The sequence below is a fragment of the Thalassophryne amazonica genome, chromosome 3 (assembly GCF_902500255.1).
Source record: "Thalassophryne amazonica chromosome 3, fThaAma1.1, whole genome shotgun sequence".
NCBI lineage: Eukaryota > Metazoa > Chordata > Actinopteri > Batrachoidiformes > Batrachoididae > Thalassophryne > Thalassophryne amazonica.
The window spans coordinates 104866310-104887259 of record NC_047105.1 but is presented as its reverse complement, the minus strand read 5'-3'; the positions used below and the strand labels follow the sequence as shown (position 1 = coordinate 104887259).

At 38.7% G+C, this 20950-nt stretch overlaps 1 protein-coding gene across 1 annotated transcript in view; it reads right to left on the bottom strand.

Annotated features, from left to right (window-relative positions):
* The window catches only part of LOC117507374 (bone morphogenetic protein 7-like), a 67430-nt gene that overhangs the window by 12281 nt on the left and 34199 nt on the right, over window positions 1-20950 (bottom strand). The window contains exons 2-3 of the mRNA XM_034167221.1: window positions 18222-18411; window positions 1066-1214 (exon numbers count right to left, since the gene is read on the bottom strand). Coding sequence (XP_034023112.1) covers window positions 1066-1214; window positions 18222-18411 — 339 coding nt within the window. The remainder of the gene's footprint in view (window positions 1-1065; window positions 1215-18221; window positions 18412-20950) is intronic.

Below are 20950 nucleotides of genomic sequence, written 5' to 3'. Positions count from 1 at the left end.
ATTCAAAATGCCATCAATAAAATGCACCTGTGTTATTTATCCATAACAGACGCCTGTCCATACCATAACCCCACCGCCACCATGGGCCACTCGATCCACAACATTGACATCAGAAAACCGCTCACCCACACGACGCCACACACGCTGTCTGCCATCTGCCCTGGACAGTGTGAACCGGGATTCATCCGTGAAAAGAACACCTCTCCAACGTGCCAACGCCAGCGAATGTGAGCATTTGCCCACTCAAGTCGGTTACGACTACGAACTGGAGTCAGGTCGAGACCCCGATGAGGACGACGAGCATGAAGATGAGCTTCCCTGAGACGGTTTCTGACAGTTTGTGCAGAAATTCTTTGGTTATGCAAACCGATTGTTTCAGCAGCTGTCTGAGTGGCTGGTCTCAGACGATCTTGGAGGTGAACATGCTGGATGTGGAGGTCCTGGGCTGGTGTGGTTACACGTGGTCTGCGGTTGTGAGGCTGGTTGGATGTACTGCCAAATTCTCTGAAACGCCTTTGGAGACGGCTTATGGTAGAGAAATGAACATTCAATACACGACCAACAGCTCTGGTTGACATTCCTGCTGTCAGCATGCCAATTGCACGCTCCCTCAAATCTTGCGACATCTGTGGCATTGTGCTGTGTGATAAAACTGCACCTTTCAGAGTGGCCTTTTATTGTGGGCAGTCTAAGGCACACCTGTGCACTAATCATGGTGTCTAATCAGCATCTTGATATGGCACACCTGTGAGGTGGGATGGATTATCTCAGCAAAGGAGAAGTGCTCACTATCACAGATTTAGACTGGTTTGTGAACAATATTTGAGGGAAATGGTGATATTGTGTATGTGGAAAAGGTTTTAGATCTTTGAGTTCATCTCATACAAAATGGGAGCAAAACCAAAAGTGTTGCGTTTATATTTTTGTTGAGTGTACATACAAATGAACAGCTTTAATATGACCTCTGTGACTATCTCAACTTCGGTCTATGTACGGGTTATAGATGAAGCCAGCAGTGTTGCTGATATTTTGATGCTGGCCCATGAGCATGGACCGAAAACTGACCATGGATGTCCTCCAGAACCAGGTGCAGTCCCAAGTTCTGCTCTGGATTGACCAGCCAAAGGTTCCTGGTGGGAGTCAGATCAAAGATCAGCCAACCTTCCTCTGCAGCCCAAACATCTCGCTGGTCCAGCAGCAACAACTCCACTTCACTGAGGAAGGAAAACAACAGGACTGGCGTCAAGGAAAGGCCTTTTCCAAGATTTTCATATGAATTTTGTGTAATATCTTCACACCAAATACAAAGTACAGCCATCGGTTTTAATTTATTTGCAGAACATTAAATGAGCATAAGCATTTATTCTGCTGTATTTTTTTTTTTTTCAAAGTTGAACTGTTCCATCATAAAGAAGACATTTGAAAACCTCGATATTCTAAATTACAGTCAGGGTTGGGAGGGTTACTTTAAAAATGTATTCCGATACAGTTACTAGTTACTTGGTGAAAAATGTAGTCAGTAATGTAATCCAAGTACCATAATATTAAAGTGTAATTTCATTACTTTCAATTACTTCTGGATTACTCCAATATCAAATATGCTAATACAGACAAAAGAAACTAAATATAAATAGTCTTGACTACATAGTACAGTTTATTAAGCAAAAATAAAACTGTTTCTTTTACATGGCATGCTCTGTTTTACTTCACATTGTGAATTAAGAGCGCCACAATATAGTTTTAAACACATCCAGTGTTCACCTGCTAAATTTTCAACAAAAAATGCCAAACAAATGAAGGATAATGAAAACTCAGGTGGTGTGCAGATGAATTTGTAATTAAAAGTGGCTTGCAGAACAATATACAAAACAAAAAAAAAGTCTACTACTTGTTCAGTAAACATAAAATTATCTTACTTTAGTCTTTCACATGGCATTCGCACCATTTTTAACATATCAGTCCACTTATTGAACTTTCAAAATAAGAACAAAAGCATAATGAAAACCATTATGTAAATACTGTCAGTAAGGAGGCGTGGTCGCCATTTTAATTCCGGGCAAGTTAGTGATTTGCGTGCATAGAAGTTCAAGAAACAGGTGGAAAATGCTGGAAAGCTGCGCATGTTGGCAAAGCCACAAACGGAGGAACAAGGGAGACAATATTTCCTTCCATAAGTAAGTGGTTTTGGTTCTTATTGTCACTTTGTCTGTAACATTTGGATGATAAACAGCTGTATGTTTCATGCTGTACCTGTGTCGCCCGATGACACGGACCATTAACTCTTCACTTATGTCTAGTTGATATTTTCCACTGCTAGACCAATGTCTAGTTAAAATACTTGTCGTTAGTGATTAAAATTGTTTGACAAGACTGGGGATTTTTTTAAATTTGCACCTTAAAATAATGAGATTATATTGACCCGCGCTGTGCCGCTCACAGTCACACCCACACAGAGAGATGTGCAGACACACCACTGACTTCATGAATGAAACTCGGTCAATAAAGGATAATTGTATAAAAACATAATATGTATATAAATGTCAGGGCTGGATTCAGAGTGAAAATCTGACAGATGCATTTTTGCCCAATGATAAAATAAAAATCATACACGTTTTATTATTCAATAATCTTCATTCTTTTATTTGTGTGCAGCATACACTGTCACACTTCTTTTAATATATTTATTATACTTCATGGACCATAGTGAACACTTCTTATTTATATAAATATGATGTCCTAAAAAACAACACTATAACAAAAATTGACTGTAAACAGGATCAAATTTATTGCCAAAATCTTTCAATTATACCTGAATCTATATATGATTTTTTTTTCAGTTGATAAAATCAATAAAATATGACTGCATATATTCTTAATAATAATATATTGAGATACAGACAGTTCACAGAAGACATTTTCCATTGATACCAATCAAAATTAGAAACAGTCCAGCAGGTAACAATATTCATCATGTCCATGACTAAATATACTAAAACAAATACATATCACAGTTGTGATATGTGTACAATTGTGATGTATTTGTTTTAGTATATTTTAGATTTTGTTGTGATTTGGCACTTTATAAGCCGATTAAATTGAAATTTAATTGAAATTGAACATTTTATTGAGTCTTAAAGTAAATAAATATGAAATTGGTCACTGGATCCTTAAACTTTGGACATAATAAAATCTACATGGTGGATCCTTGATCTCTGGACATAAATGGGAATAAACAAAATCTGTAGTTTTTGTCAAAAGCATTTCCTTTCAGGCATTTTTGGCATAAATGTCACTCCATACATCTGAACTGAGCTCTTACAGCTGCTGTGCTTCACTTCAGGATGTAATTTGTAAAGAAATACAGCACATTTAATTTTTGGAGGAAAAAAAAACGTTTTACTCGATTTGTAGTTTCTTGTATGTATTACAACATTTTAAAGAGGTGTCATTTTATTTAAAGCGGCAATTCATTTTGAAGTTATTAATTCCGGAGGACGATTCTCGTTTATTGACTGCAACAAGACAAGAGTCCCAGTTAGTGACTTTAATCCACACAAAAGTGACTTGCGGTATTTTAATGGCTTTGAGAGGAGTTAGGAAGCAGACTTACCGCTTCTTAAAGAACGAACGAACTAGTGGATCGAAGCATTGCTTCAATGGCTCACGCTTCAAAGTGGAGCTGCGCTGCAGCTGCAGACCAAACCCTGAATATCCAACTTTATTTGTACGTCCGTATGACTCTGAAGTTAACATGAAAGCAGCTGAAATGCTGTCATGTGATTACATGCGCAGAAAACTCCTGCACGTGTTATGCATGGGCGTGTTCAATACGACATGTAGCATGGTTTCAGGTGTCATCTGAGTTTTTTTTTTTGAGATGATTTCATAGGTTAGTTTGGGCTTTTGTGTGCATCTGCATGCCTGTGTGGTTTTTTTTGTCTTCCCTCCTGTCATTGTTTACTACCCAAAGCATTCAAGGAATATTATCTTGAAAATGGCATGGTTCATGTTCCAGCTCACATGTACATTAATTTCCGGGTTAGAGTCACACAGTATTTAGCCATCCACCACCTTTCATTCAGTGCCTAAATGTCTAGCTCCCATGCAAGTCTTCTTTCATCCGTTTGCCATGTTTGAATGCCTGTTGCTGACCCGCACTATGTCCCTCTGTTTTCTGACTCTTGCCTGCTGTTTTTGCAGATGTTTGTTTGGTATGGCGGGCAGCACAGTAGCTTTGTGGTTAGCACTGTTGCCTCACGCCCTGTGACTGCTGGGATAGGTTCCCGTAACATCCTGTTGGTCTTCTCCCAGTTCGTCTACTCTTATTATCTTATAATTATTTACAAGATTTTGAATTATAAGAGGTTGGGTTACGGTTAGGGAGTAGACGAAATGGGATTTATGTACTTTCCTAAGAGCAGACAAAATAGGATTAGACCAACCAGGAACCTAGCTGTAGACGAACTAGGAATTTTAGAGTAGACAAAACTAACCAGGAATAAACCTAGGCTCCAGCCCCCCGCGACCCTTAAGCCCCTTTCACACCGGGGCTGCTTTGAGTTGCTTCCTGAGGCATCATGACAACGCAGGAATGTCTGCATCAGGTGCGAGTCAGGTGCGCGCAGCAGAGGAATCAGAGTGCATAGTTTGGCTGCATCCAGACTGTGCACTCTGATTTCTCTTCTAGTTTATATTTGTTCTTGTGCTGAGCTGCAGGACTGCGCTCTGAGTTCTGTTAGAGTTTATCTTTCTTCCTTTGACCGCGAGCTGCGTGTGCACGCACATGCAAACGAACTGTCCATGAGTAAATGTGGAGATGTCTGGAGTTATACTTGATGTGGACATGTCCTGTCTCTGGCAATCAATCTGTGAGCAGGACTTTTATGGACTTTATTTAAACACTTTTGTGAGAGAAGAACGAGGAGCTGCAGCAGCAGCATTTTTTTTCTATGGTCTTTTAGAGCATGTAGTTTGCGTACATGGTATAAAAACAATCCTGCCTGATTTATACTGCGGGAACACAGCAGGAATCATAAATTGGCATCGGATAACGTTGTATTATGAGGGTGTGGCTTCCAGTCACGTCAAATAACGTCGCTTTGCCCTGACTTGCACTGAAACCACTTCCTTTCTGCATCGAGTACAGGATGCAAAAAAATTAAACGTTTAATTTTGGCATCCAATTTTCTTTGTCCTTTGCGTCCCTCGTGCTGTTGTGGCATCAAGCTGCATCGTCTTGGCACTGAGTTGCTTCCATGCTGCGTCGTCATGACGGTCCCGGCCGCGGTGTGAAAGGGGCTTTAATTAGACGATGAACTGTGTTAACTGACAATAGTTTTCTGAAGTGTTCCTGAGCCCACGTGGTAAGATCCTTTACACAATGATGTCGGTTTTTAATGCAGTGCCACCTGAGGGATCGAAGGTCACGGGCATTCAATGTTGATATTTGGTCTTGCCGCTTACGTGTATTAATTTCTCCAGATTGTCTGAATCTTCTGATTATATTATGAACTGTAGATGATGGAATCCCTAAATTCCTTGCAATTGAACATTGAGAAACATTGTTCTTAAACTGTTGGACTATTTTTTCACGCAGTTGTTCACAAAGTGGTGATCTTCGCCTGATCTTTGCTTGTGAACAGCTGAGCCTTTTGGGGATGCTACTTTTATACTCAATCATGACACTCACCTGTTTCCAATTAGGTGTTCTTTGAGCATTCATCAACTTTCCCAGTCTTTTGTTGCCCCGTCCCAACTTTTTTAAAACCTGTTGCAGGCATCCATTTCAAAATGAGCAAATATTTGCACAAAAACAATAAAGTTTACCAGTTTGAACATTAAATATCTTGTCTTTGTGGTGTATTCAAATGAATATAGGTTGAAGAGGATTTGCAAATCATTGTATTCTGTTTTTATTTACATTTTACACAATGTCCCAACTTCATTGGAATTGGGGTTGTACAAGTACAAATCAGTTTAAGAAAACCAGTCTTAATATGACATGTCTCATCATTATTTCAATTAAAAATTCACAGTCATCACATCAAACTTTTTTTACAGCCAACCTGCTTGGTGTGCACCTGATCCCATCAGATCTCAGAAGTGAAGCAGAGTAGTTCCTGGTGACCTTATCTGTGTGGCTGAATGCCTCTACTCGAGCATCTACCCACCCCCTATTTTTTTATGAAAACTTTGTAATACGCCCACCCTAAAATATATTAATTTCATGGCCCGAACACATTGTAAAAAGCAACAAATAATGTTTTCACAACGTCGCTTCTCATCACTTCCACATCTTTCCTGTGACAATGTCATCAGTATGCACTGCTAGAAGTCTCATAAAAATGATGTTAATTTGAAAGTTTGCAGTACAAGAGTTGCAGCCAAGGTGGAAGGGATCTGGCACAGAGGTAATAGTCACACTGCGACAGATTGACTAAACTGATTACAATACAATGGATTTAAATACTTTGTGTGGGAGCAAAAATGCCTAATCCGTCTGTGTCCGGTGGTGGAATGAGTGGACAACCACTGAATGTGGGTGTGCAGTGCTTCTGGATGCTAACAGAAGATGAACAGATAACGCACAGATAAAACTGCATTCAGTCAGTCAGATGGAAAACTGCATGTTCCATTAGTTTCAGTGAGAGGTTGATGACAAAATTCCACCCCCTCTGGCTGTGACTGTGGTAGGTACACACCATGACAGGACAAACTGGATGTTTTATCTTTAACAACAAAGGAAAAATGGACAGCAAGAGATGGGTTATTTAAGTGCAGAGAGTTGTCTGGTTTTAAACAGGTAAACATGAACAATCTGTGTGATATTTCAGAAAGGAACATCACAAATGGATAACTTTTTAAGCTGATAGCACAGCCAGGGTTTCCTGCTTTAATTATAACACTGGGCAAAATGCTAATTCAATTAAGTAAATTATTGTCCTTGTTGTTATCATTGAAAACTGACCACATCTCATGTTGTCACCTGCTGTCTGCCACTGCTGACAGAATTCTGCTGTACAGTCTTTCTGTTGCCAACATGTGAATGCAGCTCAACATTGACTGGACATCCATGGGCAAGCTACAAACAAATACAGGACAAAAAAATTGCAACCACTGGGATAACTCTCTGCCTGATGTCCGCTCAAAGTTTTGAGCATGTACATAACTCTATGACAGTGAAAAACCAAATGAGCCGCACTGTGATATGCTGTTGATCCTGCATGCCTCTTCAGGTGCTTTGGATGTCCGTGTCTCCATTGCATAACTTTATGACAGACATCAGCTAACAAGGAAAACATTTAATGAAGGAGAAAAGGATTTTTACAGGACAAAAACGGACACTAACAGGTGAGTGATTTATGATTGTTTTTTATTGTGTTTAAATCAGACCTTTTACTGAAGTAGGTGTTCCAGTGAATGTAATATTGGCCGTGATCGTGCATCCGCCCACCCCATCTTCAGGCAGAATTTTTAATGGAACGCTCAGGGCCTTCTGATGCGAGAGTATGGCATTACTTGGTTGGAAGGCCACTTGGGAAGACCAGGAGCTGTGTTTGTTTCTTCATGTAAAACTGGTGTTGCATCAAGAAGAGCATCCAGGGTAAAACCTGTGCCAAATGTTTATCTGTACGGGATCCACTGTGACAATAGGACAGCAGAAAGACAAATAACTTTGATCAGATTTAAATTCAAATGCACCATATCTGTGTACTTTCTGATGGCTTTGCCTATAATTAGAAATTTAACTGGATAAATAAATATACATAACACAATAAAAAGGTTGTGCACTCTAAACCATTCTACACAATTACTATGCTCTTTACTGTGACATCTAACAAAACATCTGAAGGAGAGTGCATTCTGAATTAAAAAAACTGATTTACTGTTAAATCTTAAAATAACGTGTCGACCTGAACATGCAATAAAAGCCCTGAATCGTTTGTCCTCACAGAGAACAAAGATTATTCACAGGACTGAGGTGTGTGTTGTTATAGCTAATTTGACACAACAGCTTTATTTACAGCTCTAAACTTAGCAGACGTTTGTCTTCTGCCCTGCTGTCTGCTTGTCTCTTGTGTGTCTGCGAATAACAATAGCTGGTTAGTCCCACCGTCACCGCTGAGCAGTTGACTCCCGGGCAGGCAGAGTTTAGAATGTGGGTGGGTCAGACCAAAAGACGGAACCTGAAGATCTGTTCTTTAATTTGATTATGTAATTTTCAGCTATCCAATTTTACCTGTACTTTAAACATGTAAAGCAGTGTGTCCCACAGAAGCTGGAAGAATGACAATGTAGACCTACAAGGAGGAAAAACAAGCTGCGTAACACATTAAAATAACTGTGTGAGATGAATGTATTAATATGCAGAATACAACAGAAGTGAGCTCACGCCAGTGAAATACACTTTAAATATCAAATGATTCAAAATCATTTCACCTCCCTAATTACATTGTCTCAAAGTTGACAATATTTCCTTTTATGAATAATCCAAAACAAATACTTTGGAAAGACAGTATACTGTAGAAAATAATGCACAATGTGCACATACAAAGGAGCAGGAAAAATATGCAAACATAAAGTAACAAATTTTAGTGCAGCAGATAAGAGAATATTTATCTATTAGGAATCCTTTAAATGGTGATCCAAGCACCAAATCTGGCACAAATACTCCTTATGCATTCCTTTTTTGAAAAACCAAGGTGTCCACTTGAATTTTCAATAGGCAGCCAGGTAGGTGTCAATTGAAGAATTAAACAGGGTCAAAATTTTACAAATGTTCCAATCATATTGAAAGGTATTCATATTATTTGTCTTATCATAAAGATTTCAAAAAGATATAGTTTGGACTATCTATGACTGAATTCTATGGAGTTATGAGGTAAAAAAAAAATGGTGACAAAGGTCAATTTCAGTTTTTACAGGGGTCAAAAGTTAAAGTTGCTTCAGTTTTGGTAAAAAAAAAAAAAGTGGTGCAAATTATTGGTTGAGCGAATAGGATTAATAAATGGAATAGTTTTACTGTGCTGAATGTTTGGTCTGCAAAGTAAGGATTAAACAATGTCCACGTACATTGGATTCTACATGTGACATTATGTTACCCCATAACGTGATAACTAAGCATGACGCAAACTATGCCTTTTTAAAACCCTATTAACTCAACCAATAATTTGTATGAATTTTTTCCAAAGTTAGATCACCTTTAACTTTTGACCCCTGTACAAACTGAAAGTGACCTTTGTAACAATTCTTGCTGTTTTTACCCCATAACTCCATAACATTCAGTCATAGAGAGTTCAAACTATACCTTTTTGGAATCTTCATGATCAGGCAAATAATGTGGTGTAGTTTTCTATATGATTGGAGCATCTTTTAATTTTGACCCCTGTGTAATTCTTCAATTGACCCCTACCTGGCTGCCTATTGAAAATTCAAGTGGCCAATCAGTTTTTTTTCAAAAGAGTTCATGTCTATGGATTATTTGTGCTGAATCTGATGTTTGTATCACCATTTGCAGGATTCCACTCTAAATGTTCTCTTATCTGCTGCACTATATATGAGATGTAAGATGCTGCTGGTCACTGTTTCTCAAGTGCCCCCAAAAGTATTGGAACACTTGGTATTTCATACGGAACCCAGGAGAGGTCACTTAAAGTGATTTTTTTTTTTTCTGGCCATGATAATTTGTGCACACCTTTGTTTAATTGAGCCCACAAATTAATAAAACGTGCTCTCAAATTAATAAAACGTGCGCACGTTTTCCTGGCCGTCATAATTCGTGAGCACGTTTTCCTTTAATTGAGCCCTCGAATTAATAAAACGTGCGCACGTTTTATTAGGATTATTTATTATGAGCTAAATTGTCATACTCACGGGGGAGACGCTTCACCCTCAGCATGCTTTTTAATGTGCTTAAACTCCAGATGATGCCATGCTAGGCAGCTAGAGTTCTTTATATGTCCTTGTGTGCCCAAACCATGATATACCCTGACCAGATCCATTTCTAATGGGGAAATGTATTACACTGCCTCCTGGTTTGTTGACTAATAGTCAACATTTATGTGTCAAGACAATATTGAATAATTGAGTGCATGCTTTACAAATTGTGGCCACGTTTAAGTAGCTCGTGCCCTTGTTTTACTCAAACAATGCTTAAAACATGCACACAATATAATAAAACGTGTGCACAATATAATAAATCATGCGCACAATATAATAAAATGAGCGCACCATATAATAAAACGTGGGCACAATATAACAAAATGAGTGCACAATGTAATAAAACGTGCACACATGCTCTCCACATGTTAAACATTTTGCAATGACACTTAGAGCGCTCCGTAATTTCACACATTTTAATTTGTTTATTCCATTTCAAATACATTTTTTCCTAAAATTATCATCCTTAACTCAAACTGAAAACAAATCTCTACAACTTGATATAAATTAATTAAAAATATAAAATCCAGCTTCCTGATGAAGTGGTGTAGAGGATGATTTTCTTAAAAAGACCTGAAAGTTCAGCTACAATTTGACAGAAAGTACATTTGAGATGAAAGCCTGATGTTTTGGCGAAAGAAACTTTTGTATTTCTTCATAATTGATGTAAATAAGGTCCAAGACATATTCAGTGACTTGGAAATGTTCATGTTTCCATCCCCTGACTTATCTAAAGAAAACTGGCAATAAAGCTGATTATTATTTACAGGTTTTATCATGTTTTAGAGATTTTCTTTCAGTTTGATTTTGAGGAAGATAATTTTAGAAATTTTTATTCTTTATTTTTATCATATTCATACCATATATCATATTGATACAGTGAGGAAAATAAGTATTTGAACTCCCTGGGATTTTGCAAGTTCAACCACTTGGAAATCATGGAGGGGTCTGAAATTTTCATCTTAGGTGCATGTCCACTGTGAGAGACATAATCTAAAAAAAAAAAAAAAAAAAAAAAAAATCTGGAAATCACAATGTATGATTTTTTTAAATAATTTATTTGTATGTTACTGCTGCTAATAAGTATTTGAACACCTACCAGCCAGCAAGAATTCTGGCTCACACAGACCTGTTAATTCTTCTTTAAGAAGCCCTCTTATTCTGCACTCTTTACCTGTATTAATTGCACCTGTTTGAACTTGTTACCTGTATAAAAGACACCTGTTCACACACTCAATCAATCACACTCCAACCTGTCCACCATAGCCAAGACCAAAGAGCTGTCTAAGGACACCAGGGACAAACCTGTAGACCTGCACAAGGCTGGGATGGACTACAGGACAACAGGCAAGCAGCTTGGTAGAAGACAACAACTGTTGTGATTATTTATTAGAAAGTGGAAGAAACACAAGAAAGCTCAGAACTACACAGGAGGACCTGGTCAATGACGTGAAGAGAGCTGGGACCACAGTCACAAAGATTACATTAGTAACACATGATGCTGTCATGGTTTAAAATCCTGCAGGGCAACAAGGTCCCCCTGCTCAAGCCAGCACCTGTCCAGGCCCATTTGAAGTTCACCAGTGACCATCTGGATGATCCAGAGGAGGCATGGGAGAAGGTCATGTGGTCAGATGAGACCAGAATAGAGCTTTTTGGAATCAACTCCACTTACCATGTTTAGAGGATGAGAACAACCCAAGAAAACCATCCCAACCGTGAAGCATGGGGGTGGAAACATCATACTCTGGGGGTGCTCTTCTGCAAAGGGGACAGGACGACTGCACTGTATTGAAGGGAGGATGGATGGGGTCATGTATTGCGAGATTTTGGCAAACAACTTCCTTCCCTCAGTAACAGCATTGAAGATGGGTCATGGCTGGGTCTTCCAGCATGACAATGACCCCAAACACACAGCCAGGGCAACTAAGGAGGGGCTCCGTAAGAAGCATTTCAAGGTCCTGGAGTGGCCTGGCCAGTCTTCAGACCTGAACTCAATATAAAATCTTTGGAGGGAGGTGAAACTCCAAACCTGAAAGATCTAGAGAAGATCTGTATGGATGAGTCGACCAAAATCCCTGCTGCAGTGTGTGAAAACCTGATGAAAAACTTCAGGAAACGTTTGACCTCTGTAATTGCAAACAAAGGCTACTGTACCAAATATTAACATAGCTTTTCACAGGTGTTCAAATACTTATTTGCAGCAGTAACATACAAATAAATTATTTAAAAAAATCATACATTGTGATTTCCGGATTTTTTTTTTTTTTTTTTAGATTATGTCTCTCATAGTGGACATGCACCTAAGATGAAAATTTCAGACCCCTCCATGATTTCTAAGTGGGAGAACTTACAAAACCGCAGGGTGTTCAAATATTTATTTTCCTCACTGTATGACAAAACTGAGATATGATAATTTGGCCATTTTGTACAGCCCTACGGTCAGCTAGCTGAAAACTTTGAATATTAATTTACATCTACATTAAAAGGAAGGGGGTTAAGAGGGCTGTAATTAGGGGGGGTCAGCAAAAAAAGAAAAATGCTTAAAAAGGTGGTGGGGAGGGGGGTCCGGGGGGCAGAGCCCCTCCAGAAGTTGAAAGGCAAAATAAGGAAAATGCTTTAAAAATGCTTAAAAAGGTGGTGGTGGTGGTGGTGGTGAACCATTTTACTGAAAAAAGTCTGAAGGACCTAAAGGAAATGGTTGGATGGTGAGGAGCTTCCAGGCATGTGAGAGGCAAAAAAGAAAGGTTTTATCCATACTAATGCTTCCCTGAAGCATTTACTCATAAGAAAGGTGTGAAAGACCTAAATGACATGGTGAGATGCTGAAGAGCTTCACTTGTTCATGTCTGTGACATATACATATTACAAAATATCGATCAAAAAGGCTTTTCAGTTTTAAAATCAAACATCCGCAAAATCCACAATATGGATCCGATGCGGATCAAACTTGAGGCCTGACACTTGCACGACTTTGATTCACGCACCTGTATGCAGTGTGTCGTACTGGTGATTAAACACGCTGTGAACCGGTGTAGACTGAACATGAGATGTGCGCAGTCACGTGCAAGTGCACAAAGAGAATTTGGAAATGTTCAAAAAACTCTCACACATAAAGTCATGCAACAAATGTGAAATGGCTGTGAACACTGCGAGATCTACTCGCCAACACTATATGTTGATGCATGTTGATGCTTGATAGTGCGAGAGATGACACGCGCAGCTCGTCAAGTCAAGTAAAGAACATGTGAACAGTGTGAGTGATTGCATCAGCGCACTGCATCACAGTCCCATTCGTCTGAAAGATTATTACGAGATGTTAAATCTACCATAAACATACTTTCACAGCTGCACACAAGAAGGAAAGAACATGCTACTGTTTTACCAAGCTATTACAATATAATTACCTTTTTCGACGGCTCCAAATGCTTTCTCCCTCTCAATTAACTGCGAGCAAGAGAAAAGCTGGAGCGCTCCTCTGTGATTCCAGAAGCGATCAGAGGCAATTTCAACAGCTAACTTGGACAGAAAATGATTAAGCCGCTACCAAATAATCATTTTATATATGCAGCATCCAGTGCACAGTCCAGCTGGGAACACAGCAGGTGGGATCATCATGACGATTATGATTTGATCCATGATCAAATTGCCACAAAAATTGCCACAAAATCTGTTATCTGGATCAAATCCGGATCAAACTTTGTCAGTCAATAAAGGGTATCATCCTACATAATGCTCTCAAATATGAAAGACATTTGATATTTTTGACAAAGTTATGAGTTTTTGAAAATTCATTCAATGTTAAAGATATGGATATGGATGTGATTTTTTCATGACTTTGACCTTTGGCCTATGACCTTGAAAATAGAATCAGTTCTTGCCTATCACGGTATGAATCTTAAGTTAAAAAATATATATATAATGATGTATGAAAAATTGTGGGCTCCAGGCTGTACACAAACAAACAAACAAACAGGCAAACAAACAAACAGGGGTGAAAACATAACTTCCTCCACCTTTGTTGGCAGAGTCATCGTGATGATATCACACTTATGTAAACTTTGCAATTAATCCGCGGCTCCATTCTAACGTTTAGCCGCAGTTTGTCTACATTCCATTCAACAGCGTGCGCTGGGACATTTGCTCTGAATGACATATACACTGTCGGAAAAATGAGCACTAACGAGTACCTTGTTTTCTGTAGTCTCTGTCGTTGTTTGTTTTGTTTAGCATATGCTTACAGACTGTTCACAGAAGTGCACAATTTAGTACAGGTGTATCATCACATGACCTGTAATAGCCAAAATCTGAGTTGTTATGAATTCTGTGGAACATGTCCTTTAAAATATGTTGCATTCACTACATGTTAAATGTTCACTCACCACCATGTACGTTGTATAGCCTTGCACATAAGGCGCTGTTTCAGCTGGGCTTAGAGATGGACCTCACACGCACATTCGTGAATGAATGGAATTACTGAGACCCGTCACCTGCAGTACTTTTTAAGGTAAGTTAATAACTGTTCAAGTCTGTTGTGCATACTGCTGTGCACTTTTTTCTGGATGTTTTGACAGGGCTTACTTATTTGTTTATGGTGGAGTGTGATTAGTGATTGTTCTGAGAGAAGTCTAAGTTTTCATCACAGCTGTACCATTCTGAACACACCTGATCCCATCAGATGCCAGAACTGAAGCAGAGTAGGTCATGATTTGGTTGGGAGAGTGCTTGGGAAGACCAATGGCTGTGAGCATGTTTCTCCATGTAGAACAGTTAGTTGTGTCAAGAAGCCTAAAACATATACCGTATCCCAGTGCAGAACTATACCAGTTACTGTGGGTATATCCCAAGCATCCAGGGGCAGAAGAAGACAAAAAAAAAATCGCCAGTTTCCATTTTTGTTTCAAACCTTGTATGGAGTCCAAACCACCTATGAAAGCAGCCAGGTGAAAAATGCCTATCCCATTAGCTGTTTCCAGTTGTTGGGCTCCTCACCACTGAGGCACCGGCACTCACAGCACATCACTATTGTGATCACAAAAATGTGCTACATGGGCAAAATGTCACAGATGATATTCCCTCACAGTACAAATAATACTCATCACCTGAGTCACAAAAACATTCCAGTGGTACCCAAGGATCCTCTGAAGAGACCTAGTACCAAATACATCATGCTGTTGCCTTAGGTCACTGGTTCACATCCAAGTCTCACAATGATACAATCAGACAGAAAGCACCAGGACCTGAAAGACTTGGACCTTCTTTCTCTTGTAAAGGTATTGGCATCTCCAAACATCTCTGTCCAGCGACCTCATGACATCATAAAATGCATGGACACAAAGTTGGTGGTCCTTCAGCTGCCCCCATTTGTCCAGGGACACCACAGCGGATTCAGTACAGATCCTCATTGGGATTTGGAACATGTTTTATGACAGATATGCTTCCTGATGCAACTCTAGTTCCATCTGGAGAACCAAGCACAGCCATTGGTCTTCTAAAGAGGTCCACCATCCAAGATGCTGAGATCTGACAGGATCAGGCCTACACTGTGGCTTTATGTTCATGCAAAATGCATGAACATAAAGCAACAGGGAAAAAATCTGACAAGCAAATCAGTAACAGGTTTTGCTTGGAAAATGTATTGGCCAATATCAAAATAATGGATGAAGGGAAGGTTTATGGCAGGGTCAGGGAGTTGGAGGTCAGTGTTTCTATGTATTGTTTATGTTGCGTATTTTGTGTTTTTCACTTGTTACTTTTTTTCTTACTTTATGTCTGCTACTTTTTTGTTGGTACTTTTTGGCGGCACAGTGGCTTAGTGGTTAGCACTTCAAGAAGGTTGTGGGATCGCTTCCCGCCCTTTGTGGAGTTTGCATGTTCTCCACGTGTTGGTGTGGGTTTTCTCCAGGCACATCTACATCTGTATTTGGTCCCTGGGCGCTGGACTGTGGCTGCTCCTAGAGCTTGGATTGTGTCTAACTGTAATTAGGATGAGTTAAATGCAGAGGACAAATTTTGTTGTATGTATGTATGTATGTGCATTGACAATAAAGATTCTATTCTATTCTATTATTCTGTACAATCATAAATAATAAAGATTAATGAGAGGAGCTTCAGAGAGCCCATTGATTGAAGATGTGATTTTAGAAACTAGGTACTGGGTAAGTTCTGAGGTTGTATGAGCCACAAATCAGTCAGCTGATACATAACAAATGAAGTTGAGTGAGCACGTTTGCCAGCATTAATCCATCTTACATCCTAAAACTGGAAAGTAAAAGTAAATGGCTAAAAACATCTTCTTCCCTTTTTTGTAACAGTGTAGTGAGTCAGATCCTACAGTAAAATATTGAACTGTAACAGCATCCTGATGTAAACATAAGTGATTTGAGATTGGTCACATTAACCCATGTCCTTGTGACCTTTAACCTTGTGAAACCCAGGTCAAAAACAAATCCGTCCTTGAGCTTCAACAGTGTCCTAATTCCTCTGAAGCTTTAAGCAGCCTGAAGGAGAATTCGACAACATCTAGAGACAAGGTTTTCATACCTTATTTGAATGTAGGGTGTTTTATTTTTTATTTATTTACTTATTGTTTATGTGGTGTCCTGTGCTCCTGACTGCATTTTCCTGTACACAGAACCAAATGAAAATGAGCACAGGCGCCAACAAAAAACTAAGAAACACAGAAAACTTGTATTTGGAGATGCCCATCAGGCCAAATGGGAATCAGAATATTGATGTCAGTCATAAATATAGTTCAATTTCGGCACAGCCTTTCAGAAATGGATGAGCAATCTGTTTTGTTTTGGGATCACCACTAACCGATTTGGCATTCATCCCATTGGACAGCCAACATTACTGAAAGAAACAAGAGTACCAATTTGTGTTTTCATCAGCTCAGGTTGGGTACATTTAGTTTGCCTGCTAATGCCAATGATTTGCTAGCATGACCGAGCGTATTTTACAGACAAAATAATATCTTGAGTGGATACAGTGGCTTGCAAAATTTTTCGGCCCCTTGGAATTTCACACATTTAAATTTGTTTATGCCATTTCAAATACAAAAACGTAAATCAGGCTTTCCAGTATAAAAGTTTCTAAAATTATCTTCCTTAAACTCAAACCAAATCTCTACAACTTGATATAAATTCATTCAAAATATAAAAGCCAAAAAACTCCTGTAAATAATCAGTTTTGTTGTCAGTTTTCTTCAGACAAGTCAGGGGATGGATACACGAACATTTCCAGCTGATTCCATTTCCAGCTGAAAAAGAGGATTTCCTTTCACCAAAACATCAAATTTAGGCTTGCATCTCAGATGTACCTTCTGGCAAATTGTAGCTGAACTTTCAGGTCTTCTTTTTAAGAGAATCCTCCTCTGTGCCTCTTCATCATGAAGCTGTATAATTTTGGATACAAAATTCAAAACATGCACTATGCACAATTTCTCCAATCACAGGCAGAGAAGCCTATAAGGGTTGTCTGGGTGTCTTGGTGGCTTTCTTCATGCATCTCCTCCTTGCAGACTCACTCAGTTTTTGAGAACTGTCTAGTCCACACAGATTTACCATAGAGTACTATACTGTTTGTATTTCTTCATAATTGATGTAAATAAAGTTCAAGACATATTCATTGACTTCGAAATGTTCATGTATCCATCGCCTGACTTGTCTGAAGAAAACTGGCAATAAAACTGATTATTTACAAGTATTATACCAAAGGGGCCCATCACTTACTATGCAACCCATCATATTGGCTTTTATATGTTTAAGTAATTTATTTCAAGTTGTAGAGATTTGCTTTGAGTATGAGTTTAAGGAAGATAATTATATATATATATATATATATACATTTTTTTTTTTTTTTAATTGACAAACCTGATTTACTTTTTGTATTTGAAATGGCATAAACAAATTAAAATGTGTGAAATACCAAGGGGCCCAATACTTTTGCAAGCCACTGTACCTTGCAGTAGTTCCTCAAAAGTCATAGGTAAGCAGATGAATTGTTTGATTGCCACTTAATAATTTCACTGGCTACCATGGGCTTGAAATGGGTGCACACTTTGAAACGGAGGAATAAGTTTTGCTTACTGGTTTGGCAGTAATATGAAAACCTTACCATTAAATGTCCAAGAATCCTACTTCACATTCCTTTAATAAAATAGCCTGATTTTATCAACATATTGTGATTAATGTCGATAACCCCATCAAGGCAGGTTTCTGAAAATCTTAAACTGTCAAGTCTGTTCATGTGTAGGAGCCATAACAGCCACATATCCTTACCTGTGTAGAGGCTCATTTAGCACCTGGTAAACACTGACGCGGAATGACTCGTTCTCATATCGTTCTTGTGTGTAATCCTTGTAAATCCTGAATTCTGCTGCTGTGACAGCCTCTCCCTCTGGAATACGGGACAGGTCAAATCGGAATTCCCTTCGATGCTGTTGATACAGATGATCCCGATCTTGATCAACTTGGAAGGAAAGAGAAAGAGCAATAATTAAAGTATGCCAAACAGGTGAAACATCTTTAATTTCATCAGTTTGCTGATGATACTTGTATATATTACTCAGGAAGTAATTAGTTGGAAACAACAGAAATAACAGGAGAAGAAATGATAAAAGTGAGAAATTGGTTTAATGATAATAAGATGGCTTTAAACTGGGATTTTTGGCAATCTGAGGAAGAACAGCAATGTAAAAATGACCACTGATGGTGTTATTATTGAAAGAGTTAATGAAGGTAAGTTTCTTGGGGTTGTGTTGGATGAGAAATTAAATTGGAAAGCCCATACGGATTACATAAAAAGAAAGTAAGTAAAAGCATAGGAATTTTATTCAAAGTAAAAGATCTATTTCAATGTAACTCGTTGTATATGCTGTATTGTTAATACATACAGCAGTTCCATTAAGCCCTTGTATTTGCTACAAAGAGAACCATTAGAATTGTTAACAAAAAACAGTATAGTATCGCAACCAATCAACTAAAACTTAAGGATTTTGTTGACTCAAAAAATGCTCTTATTATGTGGCATGCTAAGCTTGGTATTTTACCAGATGCTGTCCAAAATGTATTTAGTCTTGTTACACAGGCTGCCTGCCACAGAACAAAATACAATTTTCGGGCCAAGTTTACACGGACAACTACGAAACAGAAGTGTGCTTCTGTTTACGGAGTTAAGCTTTGGAATGCTCTGAATTATGAAATCAAGTGTTGTATAAATGTTTATAAGTTCAAAAAGATGTATAAAAATAAAATTATGAGGGAATAAATAAATAAATTGGAAGTAAAGTGAATGGAATTGTTGAAATTAAAGACAGGTCATTGTTGATGTTTATTTAATGTTTGGTGACTGATGAGGTGATGGTTTTGGGGGTGAAATGGTAGAAATGAATTTATGTTATAAGGGACAATGTTACAAGATTTATCGTCTTTTGTTCTTTGTTCGTGGATACTTTTAAATTTTTTTCCATGAATAAAAACTGATTGATTGATTGATTGAAAATGTCAATGACACACCTGAGAATCAAACCTGTAACAATCAAAACCATTAAAGTTTATCACAAGTGACTGATCTGAACATGGTGATACTGCTGTGTCACATGGATTTCTAAAATAAAACTCAAAGGAAGGTTTTGTGCACGTCTGGACCACACTGTAATGGCAAACCAGTTGGCGGCTGCAGAATCTGTCAAAGCTGTTGAATCAAACGATCGTCTCATCTCAGCAGCACCGTGCCAGAAATGCAAAAATTTAAACATCACTTGCTCCTGCCATACGTGCCAGTGTGGGGGGAAAAATGCATTCGGGGCCCTGTTTGGCTCCCGTTTAAACTGCACATATGTGCAGACCACAAGAAAAGGCCCGTTAAGGCACTGCCCGGAAAACCACAGCAGCCATGTTTCTACACATAAAGCACGGAGAGTCTCACAAAGTCATGTGTGGCTTGAAGAATGTGCACCGCCCACACCTCCCTGAGATCATTCCGCCCTCTATCACCGTCCGCTGATTTCATTCCCTAACTCAATTATAGAGAATAAAGTAAAACAGAAGCGGCTGGTGGCACCGCCGGGCCTCCACCCAGCGGAAGAACTCAGATTTTCCAGAGAAAAGTGGTCAGAAAGACCCCGAGGCTTCCTGAATCTGTCTGCTGCCATGTTTGTACAACGTTAGCCAACATGTTTGTCCTCGGAAAAAAAAAGGTGTGCACGGACCAGGATTAGCCTCCCTAAATACATCCTGCTACCATGCATGAAGCATGACATCACCATGACATCACCCTGTGCTCTTGCTCGCTCAGATGTATCGTTTCAAACTAAAAAAGTAAAAATTAAAATTAAAGAAAAATAAATTATTTTTGCATACGCAAAAGTAAGTACAGAACGAAAAACGGGTGTATAGTCAAGACCCTGTCACAGAAAACAGAACGTGCCACTAACGACACACAAACACAAAATCTGTTCGTCGTTAAGAGCAGCGCATTCTGAACCCTGCAAGTCATTTGTTTCACCGCAATTAAATGGCAAAATGGAACGAGGGCTGTTTTATGAAGACATGAATCGGTTGTAAGGACTCAGTGTGTTTACGTAAGGGACCATTAGCTGCACAGATCCGACCTCAGATATGCAAACGTCCCAGTGAGAGGCATTTCCACACTTTAGATCACTCCTTAATGGGCCACACAGTTGTGCAGCTATTGATAATCTGCTGCAATTTTCTATTTTTGCAAGTGGACATGGTTAGTTTTTTTAGTGAATGCCACTGCAAAAAATATAAAGTGACCAAAGAAAGACATCAGATCGAGAATATTTTTCTAATTTCTGTTCAAAAAGCTTTGATAAAAATGTTATTATGACATTATGGCATATTAAGACTCACAGACCAACGAAACAAATTAATTACCTATATTTCACCTGTCCATCTGTACATCAGCTTAGTTTAATTTATGGATACAACATCAAATCATATTCGAAACACAAGCACCACTGAACAAGACTCACAAGTAGAAATGT